This window comes from Dufourea novaeangliae, unplaced genomic scaffold (genome assembly GCF_001272555.1).
Source record: "Dufourea novaeangliae isolate 0120121106 unplaced genomic scaffold, ASM127255v1 scaffold64, whole genome shotgun sequence".
NCBI classification, from domain to species: Eukaryota; Metazoa; Arthropoda; class Insecta; order Hymenoptera; family Halictidae; genus Dufourea; species Dufourea novaeangliae.
In genome coordinates, this window is record NW_015373954.1 from 2,915,347 (window position 1) to 2,932,642 (window position 17,296).

General features: G+C 40.1%; 1 protein-coding gene across 2 annotated transcripts; it reads right to left on the reverse strand.

Moving 5' to 3' along the window:
- Positions 1 to 5,957: 5,957 nt before the first annotated feature.
- Positions 5,958 to 11,079, reverse strand: LOC107186249 (octopamine receptor beta-2R-like). Of its 2 annotated transcripts, none has more exons than XM_015574076.1 (3): positions 10,085 to 11,079; positions 8,120 to 8,350; positions 5,958 to 6,458 (listed from the first exon to the last, which is right to left on the reverse strand). In XM_015574076.1, exons 1-3 carry the CDS (start codon positions 11,077 to 11,079, stop codon positions 6,368 to 6,370), a joined length of 1,317 nt encoding a protein of 438 aa, XP_015429562.1. In that variant the 3' UTR covers positions 5,958 to 6,367. The 2 variants fall into 2 exon arrangements, with proteins under 2 accessions (XP_015429562.1, XP_015429563.1); XM_015574077.1 differs by having other exon boundaries at positions 6,403 to 6,458; positions 8,095 to 8,350.
- Between the last annotated feature and the right edge of the window lie 6,217 nt (positions 11,080 to 17,296).

Consider the following 17,296-nt stretch of genomic DNA (forward strand, 5'->3'; position numbering starts at 1 on the left):
AAAATTGACATAAAAGACAATGATGTGTGAACACAATTCAAAAGGAAAATGAGATTCTAAATTATTGCCTAAACCATAAAAATAATAAGCTAATAAAATTTCTTACAGTCGTTCGCTCGTGTATATTAGTTTCCTTCCAACGATGGTACGTTGATTACTGATCGATCTACACGGTCCTCGTTATTTCTTGGACACTCGAAAAACGTTTTTCGAGTGCGCCAGCAGTAAAATGTTTCACTCGCCCGGGCGATTAATGATCGCGTGGAATATAGCGTGTGTCGCGACAGGCGCGCATTTCCAGCAGCGACTGACATAAATGAAAGGTCCTAAAGAGCTCGTAAAAGACTCGACATCGATTCATTTACGATCCCCCAGCCCGGTGAACTTGATTGTTCGATCCGCGTGCACGTGGCTCGATAACTCACCGAACACGTCGTTTTTCCACTTAAACTGTTTGATTTATTATCCTTCATCGACGATGCGCTTTTTACATGTTAATTACGCATGTGCCATTTGAAACGTCCCGCTTCCTTTCGTGGACTGCTAAAGAAATTCTCCTGGAAACTGAATTGCCCGTATTAATGACGGATCTAGATGTTATAAAACAGCTGTTTTCCGTAAAATGATGTTACTTTTGATTATAAAATATTAAAAATAGTTTTCTTTTAGTGATATATACTGTTGACAATACTCTGGAAATGGTTCTGATAATTTACCACGATGGCGGAAAAGACGACGGACCAAATTTTTTGGTTTCCCGAGTTTATATAATATTCTGGTCTCGAAAGGTATCTCACGATTTGTTTATCCACCGTATTCGTTTAATTCAGCTACGTCAAAGTAATTCCTGTTACTTAAATTCGAAATGAAAACCACGAATTGGCAATCTAAAATCATTTTAGATGGAATTACCATTGCTATTTCCAGTGTTTGTATCATTATCATGAACAATACATCACTTCAGAAGCAACTATAGTTTCCATAATAGTTAATAAAAAGTGGGAATATCATACCAGAAAATTGATATTTTGACTTCAATTTGGAAACTTTTGGGACAAATCAACGAATAAGCAGGAGATTGTTAACGATGTCGTTTTAGACCGTGCTTCCTTACTTCAAGAAATAATAATTAGGATCGGCTGAATTTTCGTAAACTGTTTTATTTCTTGTATTAAAAGAAAGGAATAATTATTATTGCTTTCAGAAACGTTCGTGGTTAAACTGAAATATGTTAACGAAGACGCAGCAAAAGGATAACCGGAGGACTCACGTTATTGAAATATCACATTCGAATTTTATTTTCCGGATATTTATACAGAGAACCGAAGCAAGAACGGGACGAAGAATGTTCGGAATGTGTATCGGTTATTGTTCACGCGAAACCGAGACATAAATGTGCAACATAATTTCAAAGCATTTAATTCCATACACTCCGCCGTACAAAATAAAGCGTGGGGGTGGGGGAGAAAAAAAAAATTAAACAGGAGCGACAATAAACACTTTGATCGATCAGAAGAGACCAATTTTTACAATAAAATCATTACATACGAGATTATTTACGATTTACAGATAAAACTATTATAAACAATACAAAACACTTATCAAGTTTTATTGAGCTGAAAATTGTTCTAAATTCTTCAGTGCGCTTTGCAGTACTGTTAAATCCTGATATTCACTTCGAATTATTAATAGTTCCATTGTATTCGCGAATCTTCAAGATTATTTATATAAAGGAAAGCCGTGTATTTTACAGCCACCCTGGATCTAAAATGTTATTACCGATACATGCGATGGTGTACTCCGCCCTAAAACTAAGAAAAACGTGCGAAAAAACACCTCTGACGTTCAAATAAATAAAGGAAGATAGAAGAATTACGTAATTTGCGTTTCAAATTTATCTCGTCGCTAGACTGCAAAATGACATTCTTTGAAGAATCGTATAGTTAACCGTGAAATAGACATCTTTTTCTTTCGTTAAGGATTTGATCAAGCTAAAAACAGCATAACAAAATTTATTAAGTCTGTCTGAAATTTTGTATTTTATTGTCTTTCAAACATAGATAAAATCTGTAATCCACTGATTCCCAAATTCAAAATAAAATGTTTTCAATGAAATAATTCTAATTTTTTGTATATATTTTTCACACGATATAGTAGGAATGGAAATGAAATTATACAGAAGCAGTCAAAACATACATGTACTTATAGAGAGGGAATATTGTAGTTCCTCAAAAATCCACAAGATCATTTATTCAAACTTTTTTCTTAGTTTCAGGACGTAGAGTATACTTGTACCATCTCTAAAATTTTCATATTTACTCCATGTCCGTCCCTATTAAAATTTCTAACAAAAGAAAAAAAATTAAAGCACAGTTCGATTTTATACTTCACTAGTATTCACAGTACTTTTACGAACAACGCTACGGTTCGAAACACGTGTTACAGAATCACTCACAATATCTCTTTTCGTTCCACGCATTGTCATTTCTCGCTTATTTACCCTCTAAACACTTCGGTACATTTGATTGTTTAATACGCCGACTACAATTTTCGATTCTCGTTTACGAGCTAATAGGTCGATCACGGAAGAAACGCTGTGTATCAACATTCTCGATTATTATTATTGCAACTGAACGCCCCCCGGCGGGGCGACACATGTATGTACAAACTATTTACAATTCTATCACAGAGATACGGTGAATCGCATAGACAATAGAAAAAAAAACACATAGAAGAACAAAGAGAGCAAAAATAGATTAAAAGTGGGAAGGGGTAACGAAACCGCGGGTGTCATAAATAAAATTCTCAGACTTGAAGGGAACGAGCTCTCGTTGGACGAGCGTTTGCACGGTTAACGGTATAAAATATAAACAATAGACTCTCTTCGCGCGGCGAGATACAGTTGATTTACAACTACAATACGGCTTAAAATTATTTAACGAATAAATTACGACCAAACGGGAGAATTAACCGACTTATCTGGCGAAATCCCTAACGAAACGACTCCATTGTTTCGGTTCACAGACTTTTTCCTTATTTCCGTTTCTCTTCGAATAATTCGACTGAACTATTGCGCGTTTTCCTTGGAAAAATGTTCAACTTCGAATTGTCTGAACGACGTACCAGAGTGATTTTTCGATATGAAACACAACAAATTTCTGTCTGTAATGTGATCAGTAACTACACCGAGTAATTCCAAAAAATATATCTCATTAATTTAAAATATACAGGATCGAATAAAATAATTTAACGTGACAAATAATGAATCTTTTTTTGTTTCGAATATTTTACGAGAAACACGTTTTTTTAAAAACGGAAGTCATCGTTAATACGAGTCCGCCTCGACGATGCCAGAAACACAAAAGACTTTCTAGAATATTCAAGAGAATTCAAGAAAATTCAAGAAAATTCATTGAGCTAGTAGAGAGCATGTTGGACCACGTAGGATCGCTTCCATTCCCACCACGTAAATCACAATTATATAAACAATTACTTCATTCTCACCTACAAAAGTAAGGGAGTCTCGAAGTAAATCCTCCTGAAGAAACGGCCTAAACCTGTCCCATCAAGATCAACAACCGGATACTCGAAACCGACTCGAACGTCTTAACCGTAAAATAAATACTCTCTCTCTCTCGACGATAAATAATATTAATTGAACAACAACGGTAACAGTAACACGATCTCTTTGGTATCGTACACATATGTTCGAGTCGCGAGATAACGCAACGATATCGAAACAAGAACGGGTAAACTCTCGTTTAACGCGTCGCGCAGAATGTCCCCGTCGACAATAAATAACACCAATGAAATAACAATAACAACGATTCTCCTACCGTATCGAAAAACGAAACAGCGTGTATAAATAACAAATTCTCACCAAAAACAAAAGAAGAAACACCGAGACGGTATATCCAAAGCAATAATTTCCCGACACAAGCAGACCGCACACCATGTACACTTGCATCCAAGCAACTGAATGAACCATACGCGATTTCTACCCCCACCAGGATCACTGGACACTTTCACCCAATCGGTTTTCTTCGTCCGCGCGAGTAGCAGGTAAACCAGGACAATTAGGGTATAAGACATCTAGTTATGGAAATAAGGGTAGCTTTTTGCAAAACAATTTCTTTGGATAAGTAGGACACCTTCTTTGGATTGGGTTCTAACCTGGAGGTGAAAACATCCTGGGGTAGTAAACACAAAGGAGCCATAAAGTTTTGCCAGATTTACATTGGTAGAGTAGCTGGCGCTAGTATCCAAGAGCGAGAAAGACAGCCTTCTTCGCTATCCTTTTTGCCCCTGAATACTAGCTACATTTAGGTCCGGCGTTCAATGAAGGGTATGATGACATTATAGTACATGTTGCTGTCTACAATGTCCCTCTCAAAATTACTCTGCTCTTCAGATTATGTAGTTCTGAAAATTTGAAATATGCAAGACAGTCACGGGTCCAAAATACCCTAAGTTGGTCAGGCCTGCAATAGGACTTATATTTATGGTTACCAAGTGGGTTTTACCATCTCATTACATCATTACGTACCTCCAGAATATAAATCACAAACCAAAATTTCTATAATCTTTCCATACCAGGCGTCGACACATCCGGATCTGTCGATGTCACTACTGCACTTTTATACCCCGAGTCACTGTATCTCGTGTCAATGTTACCGGGCGTCTCTGCCAAGTGCACAGAATACAGTGAATCGGTGTCCCGTTTAGATCAAGCACAACAAACAGACACCACATCTCCGATCTTTCTACCCTCTTGTGTTTACTCTAATCGCCTTCAGTCACCCTAGAGACTGCCAATCAAACCCGGTATCCCGTTTACACGATCGTCACTCTGCCTTCTGGCTTTTGTTTGCGTTTACGAAGTGACGGAAGCAGATACAGCAGCATCAAGTGGGATCCGTGAGCTAATGAACCTGGCCACCCAATCGGACATCATCATCTCGAGGAGATCGAGGAACCGTCAGACACCCAAGGTGCCACGACGAGCTGGTCGGTTTGACGAGACACCTGTTCTCCGAAGCCATGATCGTTCCTTCCTTTATCCGTGTGGAGGTAAGCTGAAGAACGAGACGATCATCAGCCCTCGCCTGGATCGTTCTCCCGATTTCGTCACGGAAACATCGCTTAACAATATTATCTTTGGCAATGGTGACGCGATCCATACGCTGTACACGTGTGTGTGTGTGTGTATGCATATGTACACGTGTGCTTCTTTGCGATGGTTTGGCAATGTCCCTGTGTTCCCCTGGCTCCGTGTACTTCCGGTTTCGAAAATTGCGCCACGACATCGCTTCACTGACGACTCTTATTCCATTTTGTAAAATAGAAATTCTTTTTCTGTGAATGGTTATTTGTGTATAAAATACAACAATTATTGTTTTGAAGAGATTTTGACTTCAATGTTGAGTTGTTAAAGCTTTCGAGGAAATCAGTTTCTTCGATTTAATATTGTTCCATTTTTTATAAATATCCACAGTGTGCTTGCAAAATATTCGAGAAACGTGATACAGTAAATCATCGATGAGTGTTCGAAGGCTCCTCAGCAGTGAGTGTTCATGACGTCTGTACGCTCAGTACGGAGGAGCCTTCGAACAGTTATCGATTAATTGTATTCTTTGCAGTTCAAAGAAATTCTATCTTCGGTATCGTTACCAATAGTTGTGGCTTAAATTTTCACTGCAAAAAAATTATTTTATCCTGCGATACACGATGATTCCAAAGAAAAAATGACCGTACAATTTTACAGTTACAGAAAAGAATATTCCATTTCCAGCTGCTACGAGACCCATCGAGCGTGCATTAAGCCGGATCTCCACTTTCAAGATCACTCGATCCCCAATCGACGAAGTATCGAAAATACAATATATTTTCAATGGTTCCTGTAAATTCGAACAGCCCATCTGAAAATGTATTTATTTTTTTTTTCGTATTTTGCCGTTGGTCGAAACGTTCAAGCGTGAAAGAGGCTTTACGGAACACGTTCGAATGGCTCTTGTCGTTCGAGCCGACGATTCCGTTGGCCGAAACCGGAAATAATCGGGGACCGTTCGAAATAATGTCGGAAATACGAGTATTTGGGTGAGATTTTCGTGTGTTGTTCCTTCTGTCTTCTTTTTTACTTTATTCTTTTTTACTTCTTTCTTTTTTTTTGGCAACGTAACGGAGAATCTTTGGTCGCGTGTCTACGCGTATTTCAATCGGGTACTTGTTTATCGTCTGTTACGTGTATGTTGTGGATGTGTTCGTGATGTATGTGGATGACGGTACGGATGTATAGGTGTGGGCGTATTACGCGTGTGTCTTATTGCGAATGCAGTTTAACGTATAAAGTTGCTCCCCCGATCTCATCTCAGAGACTGCTACCGAACTCGCTCGATCTTCGTCGGTCGATGTGCTTGACGTACGTCTCGGAGTATATACTCTTAGTGCGGTCGTCGTACCTGCAAGCAGAAATGGAAAACGACACCAATACAGTTTGGGGTTCGTTCGATCGAACAGTGGGTGTGGTCTTGGTTTTTCGAAAATTTTTCATCGCTTGGTTATTGTAATCGGTTTTCGAATATGGGGGGGATTCGAGGCTTGAAATCACTTAATTAATTAACTGTATAAAGGAAGTATTTAAGCTCATTTGAAACATTGGTCAGTCATAGTATACATTAATTTTGGATGATAAAGGTAGATTAAATAATACGTACTTATGCGAAAAGGAGTCTACGATGTTTAATATGGCTGCCATCTTGGCCAATGTAAAGTCCCACTCAGGTTATATTGAATTTACATTGGAAATGGGGAATTATTCCACTCCCTTTTACGAATACAAAATCACCCTCACCTATGTTTTACAATCAAAATTGAACGTTAAATAATAAATTAGTACGTTCAATTTTCAGACTGAAATAAGGAGGAACAACCGACGTCTGCCTAAATACCTTGATGCTACTCTAACAATAAAAATTACGACGTCCCATTACGAAAGGTGACAATCTAAGGGAAACCAAGCTGCGAAACGAAAAGTAACGAAACGAAAGTGGTATCAACTTGCGCGAAGATTCTCGAGAATCGCGTCTTGTCCAAAGAACTATCAGAATTTCATAACAGAGAGGAAGTTTCGCCGCCAGGCTTTTAAAGCACGAGAAAAAAAATGCTTTTGCTTCCTCTCGTTCTTCCTTCGTTTTTTTTTCTTCTTTCTTTCTCCCCCGTAAAACCACTTTAAAGGAGGTGAAACGAGAGGGAAGAAGCACGCGTTTTCCTGAGTTATGCTCGCATTTGCGTGAAAAAAAAGGTTGAGCATCCGGTTCTCGACGTTGCCCTACTTTCACGCTCGCGGAATTAAAAGTAATGTTCTCTTCCTCCCCGTTTTCTAATCATCCCACCGGTTTTATGGCGGTTACTTGCGCGCCAAGACTGCAGCCGGCATTAAACTTTTTTAACTGTGATTTCCAAGCTGTACGTGATCCGGATCAGTGGTTAAAAGGATATATTGGAATGCGATCTGTCGGATTCTACCGCTTGAAACTGTCGATATTCGAATGGGGGGACAATACATCGTGATTGGTGAACTTAATATCACTGTACATTCTCTGTTTTGATAGATAAAAGTTGTAACAGTGTCGAGTTTCTTTCATTTTTCAATTCTTTCTACAATTTTGAAACTAACCTAGGGTAAACCATTATTTTTCAAATACTAGGTATATACAAGTATTTGTTTTTTGTAAATTAGAGTCCCAATTTAATAATTACATTTTTTGTAAACAATTCCTTATACGATACGTTTTTATTAAGTAAAATAAGTAAAGTGGCAGTATTAGGGACACTGGCAGTATTTGAAACATTTAGCCTATATATTCGGAAGAAAATCAAATGCAAAGTACACTTTCTTCACTTTTCTGTTCCATGTCTATCGGTTAGGTGAATCTTTATCTGTCATGAAACACACGGTAGACATATAGAAATTAAAGGTTGAAAATATGTGTTCCAAAAAGACGTGGTCTCGTCGAACAGTTAAGCGTCGATGGGATGTGAGAGGGAAGGGGACGAAATAGGGAAGCGAGAAAAGCGATAGAATGTGGTGCGTACCTCAATGTGTCAGACCAGATCGTACCTTAGGGACGGCCGACGGAAATCAAGCGCCTCGAGGTCGGACGGCTCTCGTCTGCAGAGCGAACAGAAAGCGCACTGCAGCGTATTCTTGAAGGCTTCTCGGAAGTCCCGATTGAAGTACGCGTAAATCAACGGATTCAGCGCCGAGTTCGTGTATCCGATCCAGAATAGGAGCGCGATCACGACGTCGGGACACGGACAGGGCTCGCCGCAGAGGGTCGTGACGACGTACCTTGAAGATAAAATTCCTTTAAATATATTACTAAATAAGAAAAAAAAATAGAAGGAAGCGCAAAGTAAACGTCAGACCACGTCATTTCACCCCTTTCTTTACAAACTCGCTGTGGAGATTTTGATCTCGATTTAATGTACGTGATTATTCATTCCATTTAAGTGGAATTGCACGCAATCATTTTTAAATTTATAGTTAAAATCAAGCAGTTAGGGTAATGTTATTGGTTGCTCAGAATAGTTTAATTATTAAGGAATACACTGTGTACATACAGTGTTTTATGGAGGGTATTCAAGATGGTGGAAAGAGAGACGTTTGAAACCTTTAAAGGGATTTCACAGCTTGGATAGTTGACATAGATCTCCGTGACTAGTTTTTGCTTTAATTATTCTATATAAGTTTCAATGGTCACTCTGCATAACCGTGTATGCCTACAGCATATTACTTTAGAAAGAAACTATTCTGTGTAATTGATAATGGCAGAAAATTTTAAGGGGATCCAGTGACGAGAAACTCTAACACTTCATACTTAAAAATACAGAAAATATAATACTTGAAATCTTTCTTGAAATATAATGGTTGAAATATTCAAGTAGACCATAAGGTTTCTATAAGAGAAAATAATAGATTCGATTAAAGTGGAATAAGTTATGTTAATGGTACTCTCCCGAAATTCCGAGGCTGACAATCTAAACATAAAAGTCTGAAAGATGTACAAATGATTAGCAGAACAAAAATCGAACTGGGTCCGAGTAAAGGAACATTTTCGGAATTTCTGTAGTCGACGTTACGGGTTGATCACTATACATATTCCACACAACCGGCCGCGTCCCCGGCCGACGTATTTACTTAATTACGTTTTAAACTAACGAGAACAATTGGAACCGTTACGCGAGCGGGATATGCACATGTGCGTTACCCACACACCCACACAGACACACACACACACACACGCGATCTTTCTCAATTTTCATGTGACACTGAACGGAACGTCCGCGAGAAAAATCAACAATTCAACGAAGCGTAGGAGATCCGCTTCGATGGAAGCGCACTTGGACAACGACGTGGAATTCTCGTGGTCGTTCGTTAACACCCACTGACAATCGCGTGGAGAACGAGAAAGGCGAGTTTTTCCACGTGCATAGGTTGTTCCATAATTTTTGTTGTACAGCCCTGATAGAAGGAGCAAAAAAATTTCCTTTATACCATTAAATAGCCAGACACTTTGTAAGTGACCCAATTATAGACAGAATAGTGGCCTGGCAAGATCGTTTTTGTTAAAAAGTAATAAGACACCATTGATTTTTTTTTTGAGCTCTCTAATAAGTTTCATTTGTCTGGAATGCCCAAAAAGAAATTTTTTATGGAATAATTGAAAATTAGTGAAATACCAAACAAAAAAACAGTTTTTGCACCTATTATGGAGTGTCTATCTACTAAAAAAGTATAATATTTAGTATATATTACATGTATATTAACAACCACTAAGAGGGTGTGTAATAAATAATCACTCGAAAGTCTCAAGCCTTGCAAGTGTCGTCATGGGACACAGTTTCAGCTATGATTTCTCTGAGTACACTGATACGTTAGCTACACGGTTTAGGGTATATATTAAAAAAGGGTTTGGCTATTCGATGGTCTGAAGGAGATTTTTCTGCCGTTTTTACCAGGGCCGTGCGACAAGAATTCTGAAACAACCTGTGTACAAATTGACGAAGGGGAGGAGCCACGCACCACAAAAAGAATGGCAACCAGCACACTATGAAGGTCCCCATGATGATGCCTAACGTCCTCGCAGCTTTGTGCTCCCGTTTCATCTTCATGATGTTCTTGTCCTTCGTCGGCGTGTGCTGATGATCGGTGCTGATCTCGTTCAACGTCAACGTCTTCGACGAGCCAGCGCTGTTCAGCTCACCATTCAGATTGTTCAGATCCTTGCTGGGCCTGTGGCTGAGCAGCATCACGTTCCCCATACGGCTGTGCATCTGCTTCTCCTGCCTGTTCGCCTCCTTGAATATCGCGAAGTACGTGAGGGTCATGATCGTGCACGGTATCCAGAAGGAGATGCTCGACGAGAATATCGCGTAGACCTTGTTCACCTTGAACTCGCAGAGATCGGGATGCTTCCGTCTATGCATGCTATTCTCGACAGTGGTGTACCAGCCCATGAAGATCGGCATGAACGAGATGAATCCGGGCATGATCCAGCAGGCGAGCAGCATATAGGCGGCCACCCTTTTTGTCATGATGATCGGATACTTCAACGGTTTCACGATCGCCCAGTAACGATCCACCGAGATACACATCAAATGGAGTATCGAGCTAGTGCTGAAGTACACGTCCAACGAGTTCCATACGTCGCACATGAAATAACCGAACAGCCATCTGCCGGTCATTTGTACGCTCGCGTTGAACGTCATCGCGAACATCGCGACCAGCATATCGGCCAGGGCCAACGAGACCACGAAGTAGTTCGTGATGATACGTAGCTTCCGGTGACGCATCACCGACACCATCACCAGAAGATTACCAAACACCGCGGTCACGATGATCGAGCCGAGCAGACAGCCTTTCGCGATCGTCGCCGGAACGGACCACTTCTGATCGTTCGTGTAGGTGCTGTTCACGAACTGACCGTCCTCGGTGGTCGTCGAGATCGCGTTCAACAACGTAGTCACGTCCACCGGGGACACCTCCGTTGGCTCGGAGGTGCTCACGATCGTCGTCATACTCGGTCCACCCGGTTAGAACACACCGGCGCGCGGTTTCCCCTTGGCCTTGTTCCTCTTCTTCGGGCCGGAAGAGACTCGTGACCGGCGGCCACGGAGGGGCGCGAAGGCCTTAGGTCACGGACGTGCCGACGAGCCGACGTACCAGGTTGGCCTTCATTCTAGCCGGGTAAGGGCGTTGCCACTTGCCAAGTTTCTTGTCCCACGGGAACGTTGCCAGAACGTAATCGCACGGGATCCGATACCCACACCACCGACGGAGCTAATATACTCGGCCGTTTCAAGGATGATGATCTCTGGGCGACCGATGGCGACTGGGCTTAGGCTCTTCAACCTCCGGCTGATGATTCTACATGTTTAACCGGCAAGGGGGGACGTCGAGTTTCACCGGTGACCTGGAAACAGAGGAATGGGAATCGAGTTAGGGACTTTATTTCTTTTTCTTTATTTTTTTGGTTTTGATTTTATGGGGAAAGTCTTGTTGTATGGACTTTGGGGTTACATGGGAATACAGTTAAAACCCTCGAAACCCTCGAATGGTAAGGGGAGTTTTAAGGTCATATTTGGTAAGGTCGGGTCAGATTCGACTCAAGCTCTTTTTTGCTATTTTCAGAGGAGTAAAACAAGTTTTTAATAAGATGAGATTAATGATTGAGTTGTATAAGATCCAATAATATATGTACTGAATGTTTACTAGATGATACAAATTTTGTTTAAATGAGAATAATAAGTAATAGAGTGGGGAGAGCAAAAGAGGAACTATAACTTGGATCGGATACGACCCGGACCTGTACCATTAAAGAGTTAAATTCAGCTATTTCTTAGGCGTAAAAGATGGTGTATTCCCTTAACACGTTCACTGTACTGGTTTGTACTCGAAAATTTATAGAAAATTAGGGGCTATTTGTCCATTAAAGTTGTTTTTCGAAAGTGTACAAACCTCGACAATCGAGTGGTTCATTTTGCAAAACTCATCAACTCCACAAGAATTATGAAGGAAATTTACTTTAAATATAAAAAGTTGTTAAAAATTCCAAAAGTGTAGTCAGATCACGTTGACCTGTGAACGAATCCAATTACCATTCTGAAACATTTTACGATTCAATTGTTGGACTATCGTGACGTACTGAAATAATACGATTGAATATTATTTATGCGATAAATTAAATATTACACGAACCCGATTGAAAACTACATATGCAGCATTCAGCGATGAATCTGTTCGCGGAGCAGCACGATTTACATACCTCTCGCTGACAGTCAAAACCATCATGACCCACATAGGTACGCGTCATAGGACAGTGAACGTGCTAATTTCTTGGAACTGGTTTCATTTTCATGTACGCGCCAATGTCCACAGAATTTTCGACAAGACCGAGATGCTCTTTTTCTGTACAAAAGAAAAAGCTGTATGGTCATAAGTTTCTCGTTGGAGTTGTTGCTTTAACCTCATGGAATCAAAATATTGATTCCGTCCATCAGTTACTGTTGCTTCAGCATAATAGCGTATCTTTTCATGGAGTACTCGAGCAACATCTCTTTCGATCTGAACAATTCTTCCAACTCACGAAGTTAAAAAGTGGATGTTTCTTTTAACTGTAAATAAAGTAAATATTTTGCTAACCATTCTCTTCTGTACTTGTATTCCACCCGAGCAGTAATTTTCAGTGTCCTTGTTTTTAAATAAACCTTCGTTTCTGTGTACATTCAAAGTGAAACAACAAAGGATTGAAAATAATCGTTCTCTAAGTGAAAACTACAGAATTGTTATAAAATGAAAGCGACACACGATTTTCTGCAGTTCTGGTGGTCCCTGTATAATAAATCATGGTTTTCGTTGGTACGTTGGTGTGTTTGAACGCGATACGAAGTTCTTATCGTCCCCATTGAGGAACATCCAGACGAGAGGGATATCAAGCACACTAGACGACCCACTTTATTCGATTTGTTTGTACTACTTGCTTAATCTACTCAATCCATTACAATGATTCGGGACTATTCAATTTATACAGTCACGACGGTACACTGTGCCAGCAGATTTATTCGTTCCGAGTTCCGGGGTTCCTTTCAAATCGGCATGGACCTTCGATGAAATTCCCAGACCGACCTCTGATTTCATTTGGTCAGGATCTCGTTTAAAATTCAAAAATTTATTTGCAATGCGAACCATGATATACTTGGTTCGTTTTTATTTCAACCACGCAATATACGAATTGTAGGTGAATATTTACAATAAAGGAGCCATGTTTGATTTCCATGATTTCTCAATATGTTGTCAAAGTTATTACCCTGAGTATGAAAATCGTCGAGATCGAAGGTGGCTCCCTTATTATAAATATTTACCGACAATACACACGTGTGTAATAGTGTTAATTGCATTAACTAACTAAAGCAACTATAAGCAACACGTTAACTATCTTAAGGCCCAAATTGCTTACACATCACAATTTACAGTACTGGTTCAGCTTAGGCGATGGTCCAACTTTGACAACCTTCCCCTAATACTTTTGTAATTCACTGGGCTTTTGTCCCGTGGATAAATAAATTATTATCAGTGTTATAATTATAAAGATCACCGAATAAATCGAACAGAACGATCGATGGTAACCAGAATAATATTCAGTGCCGACTCCAGAGTAAACGTCGAGTGAATAATTATTCCAAACGTGACGGTCGTTTATATATCCTGTCAGCCGTCATCGTTGCCCATGAAAAATGTTACCGTGTGTGTGTGCACGCAGCAGCCCTTTTGAAGAGTAGAGAGACAACCTTCCGCCAGGTTTCCCGATTGTCACCACTCGAAACGAGGACGTGCCGGAAGAATGGGTAACCTTGGGACCCTCTTTTTCCGCCGTCGCCGCCGCGTCGTCTGCCTCCTCCAGCTCCGTTGACCGTGCCACGGCGACAGGGCCGTGTCAAGTGCACTCTCCCCCGTGCGCGCCCGTGGTAATTTATGATCCGCTATTTTTCGCGGTACATTTGGGTCAATTATTCCGAACGGCTGCCGCGTGGAGTTGCCTTGTGCTTCTACGTGGCCGACGATTCCACCGATGAGATATGGTACCCGATGAATATTATAAAAAGAATCGTCTTCTTTTTATCATTTCGACGAGAAACGCGTTTCATTATTCCGCCCAGAGGCTGCACTCGTCCCTTTTGTCCTTCGAGGTTTTTGTCACCCTGGCTTTTTGTCAGCCTGGCCTTCCACTGGTCGTGACGACGACTTCCTCTTTTGAAGGACCATCGCTCGCGGGCCTTTCGATCGATCGATGTTTCGCGCTGAGTCGCGAGAAAAGATAACCAAACTTTTGCACGGGAGATATCGAGACTTTGAATAACTGGTAAAATTTCTCGTTACACGAAAATACTGTATTATGGGGTCAGATACTCGATATTTTTCGAGATTCGATACTGCAGTTTTTAGAGCACTGTTTCCCACACTTTTTTTGGATCGTGCCCCACAATCGACGCCTCAGAAATTTAGATGACCCAAGTTCTGAAGAAGTTTAACATTAATAGATCCTTCAAATAAAAAAGGAATATAGGTGAAACTGTCAAAATGTCAATGATTTACTAATTGCCCTCAAAATATTCAAATTGCCCCTCGGTGGGCCGTAGACTCGACGTTGGGAAATACTGGTTTAGAGTCTCGAATAACAAGGGAACTTTGGTAACACGAAAATTTCAATTTTTCATTTTTTTAATCCCTCATCTGTACCTCTATTTTCTTAACTTAATTTGTCTTTCGATGTAGAATTGACAGTTGTGCCGAATCTACAGGACACGCGAATTTTCGTTTGTTGCACCACCAAAAGTCCAGTTGCGCCTCGAGGATGAATCGTGATCCGTGAAACGAGAAACAGACGGAATGAACGCGATCATTTTTTATGGTGCGATGCCCTGGTGACTTACGACTCGCGTAACCCTAGCATGCTGGCGAATCTAGAAGGCAGCGAAACACACGAATAAATACGGCCGCGTCTCGCCAGCCAGACACGACGAATTTATCGCGACGACGGGGATACATTGTCGGATAAAATTGGATTTTGAGCATCGGTGGACATCTCGTACAGTGTGCAAAGAATCCGTGAAATTTTATCAGATTGGACTGAATTACAGGAAATACATAAAAGAAAAAAGTGTTGGTGATTTTAAGGATGTATACCGAGTACTCAGCAAAAAGAGCAAAGAATGTTTAATCAATACAGACCCTAAAATCAATCCTTTCGATGTACAATTTACTTTTATATCCACTGAAACTTCGATATCGAGAGGCTCTTCGCAATGTATCGAATGAAAACAGAAATATTGATTTAGAAATACATTAATTCGAGATACGAAAGGAATATTTGAAAATGTAGATACTTGGATCTATGATTCGCAGATCCGAGTTTTGTATTGAAAATGGAAGAAAGACATTCAACATTTGTAACAAATGTGATTGTTATGAAAGAAATGTGTAGATGCAAGCAAAGTTTTCAAACTATCTGTTCTATTCGAAGCCGATTTTTCAAGAAAAGGATTTGACTTTAAAAATTTGTTCTTTTAAATCCCTTTTTTAAAAAAAATGTGTTCGGTATATTTGTAGCACAATATTGTTTAGGTAGTTTAGAATAGCATGTTTTTATATTCTGAAGAACGCTAAAATTATAAATTCATTTGTAAAAATCTCTTTGCCAGGAATGAAATTTTTCTCAAAGCAGAAATTCGCCTCAACATAAATATTTCATTTCATTCCATTCTATTGTCGAAATACGCGGACTGGTTACAGACAGCGTTTGCATTTTTCGAGTGGTGGGTTTTCGGCGGCTTAGAAACGCAACCGGTCCAGAAATTTATATACTTTAAACTCGACGTGTTTGCACACCCATACACACACAGGAGAACGCGTATTACACACATCGAGATCGAGTAGCGCAGCGGCACTGTAAACTTTGATAAAGGTATACGGAACTCCTGTTGCGTACAACTTCAAGTTGTTTAAAATTCAAATAACAGTTTTCCATAATCGACCCGAGCGAATCTCGCCGCGATAAAAGTTTGCCACTACGCGCTTGATAAAATTCTACGCGACAATGCTCCGACGAGGTTCCATTTTATATTTCCTCGAATCCAACTATAAATGCTTTTCGATCATTATTTCACGACTGGAAACTTACCGAATGGACAGAATTCTGATAATTGCAAATTTATAAAATCTTCGTACGAATTTATGAAAATAGAAATGAAGTAGGAACCTGTTTCCTCTACTGGAGGGTTTTATAACCTCTTGCCTTACGATTTTCTTGACTTCTGCTGTCTGTATAATTATTTTATTGTTCCTACTTTCCCAGAAATAGAAGGAATATTGTAGTTCATTTTACTCTAAAAGTTAAATGTTAATACCAACAAAACAGTATATCACATCGATTTAAAAAAAAATTACCAATATTCACGGTAATTGAATCCATTTTGAAATGGCCACCGCGAGTCTGGCTCGATGTTATAAAGGGTTAAGTCGAAGGCAAAGTTACAAAGTAACAAGCATAGTTTCAATTGGAAATCGAATGTTCGTGTATAATTGAACCATGTATAGAACGTGACTTTTTCTGTTCAGTCTGTTATAAAATAATATTCCTATTTATGTTGCACTCATTTCTGACAACTTTCGAATCACATATAAATGCTGACTAACATTTACTGTTCCTCGAAATGTACTCTTACATGTCCCGCAAAAATTCATCTCGTTCGCAGGGTGGTTGAAAGACAGCCATTTTTAACATTCTCCGTTCCAATCACGGTAAACATATACTGTTCCTCAACATCCTCTAGGTGGGCCCAGTACAATCAATTAATCCACACCCACTGTGAAATGTCAAGCTGCTGCTCCTCCCCATTAGGATTCACGATTCATTAATTCCCCTTTTCACCCGGCGGCTTCTCTCTCTCTCTCTCTCTCTGTCTATTTCCGGACGAGAAATTTTCTATCAGAGCTGTTACACAATCACCGGTTTATTGTACAGAGCCGACAGGTGTGCAGTGGGAGGATCGGACGAAACGAACAAAACAACGAAAACGCAACATCGACTTCCGACAACAATGCATGTGTACGTTGGGCCGCGAAAGGAGGATAAAAAGGTGCTTAATTAAACGGGAGGGGGCTTGGTTTTCATTGAAAGCCTCGATAGAGAATCGTCGAGTGGTTCTCTCTTCGTAAATTAATTGCATTTCCATCGGG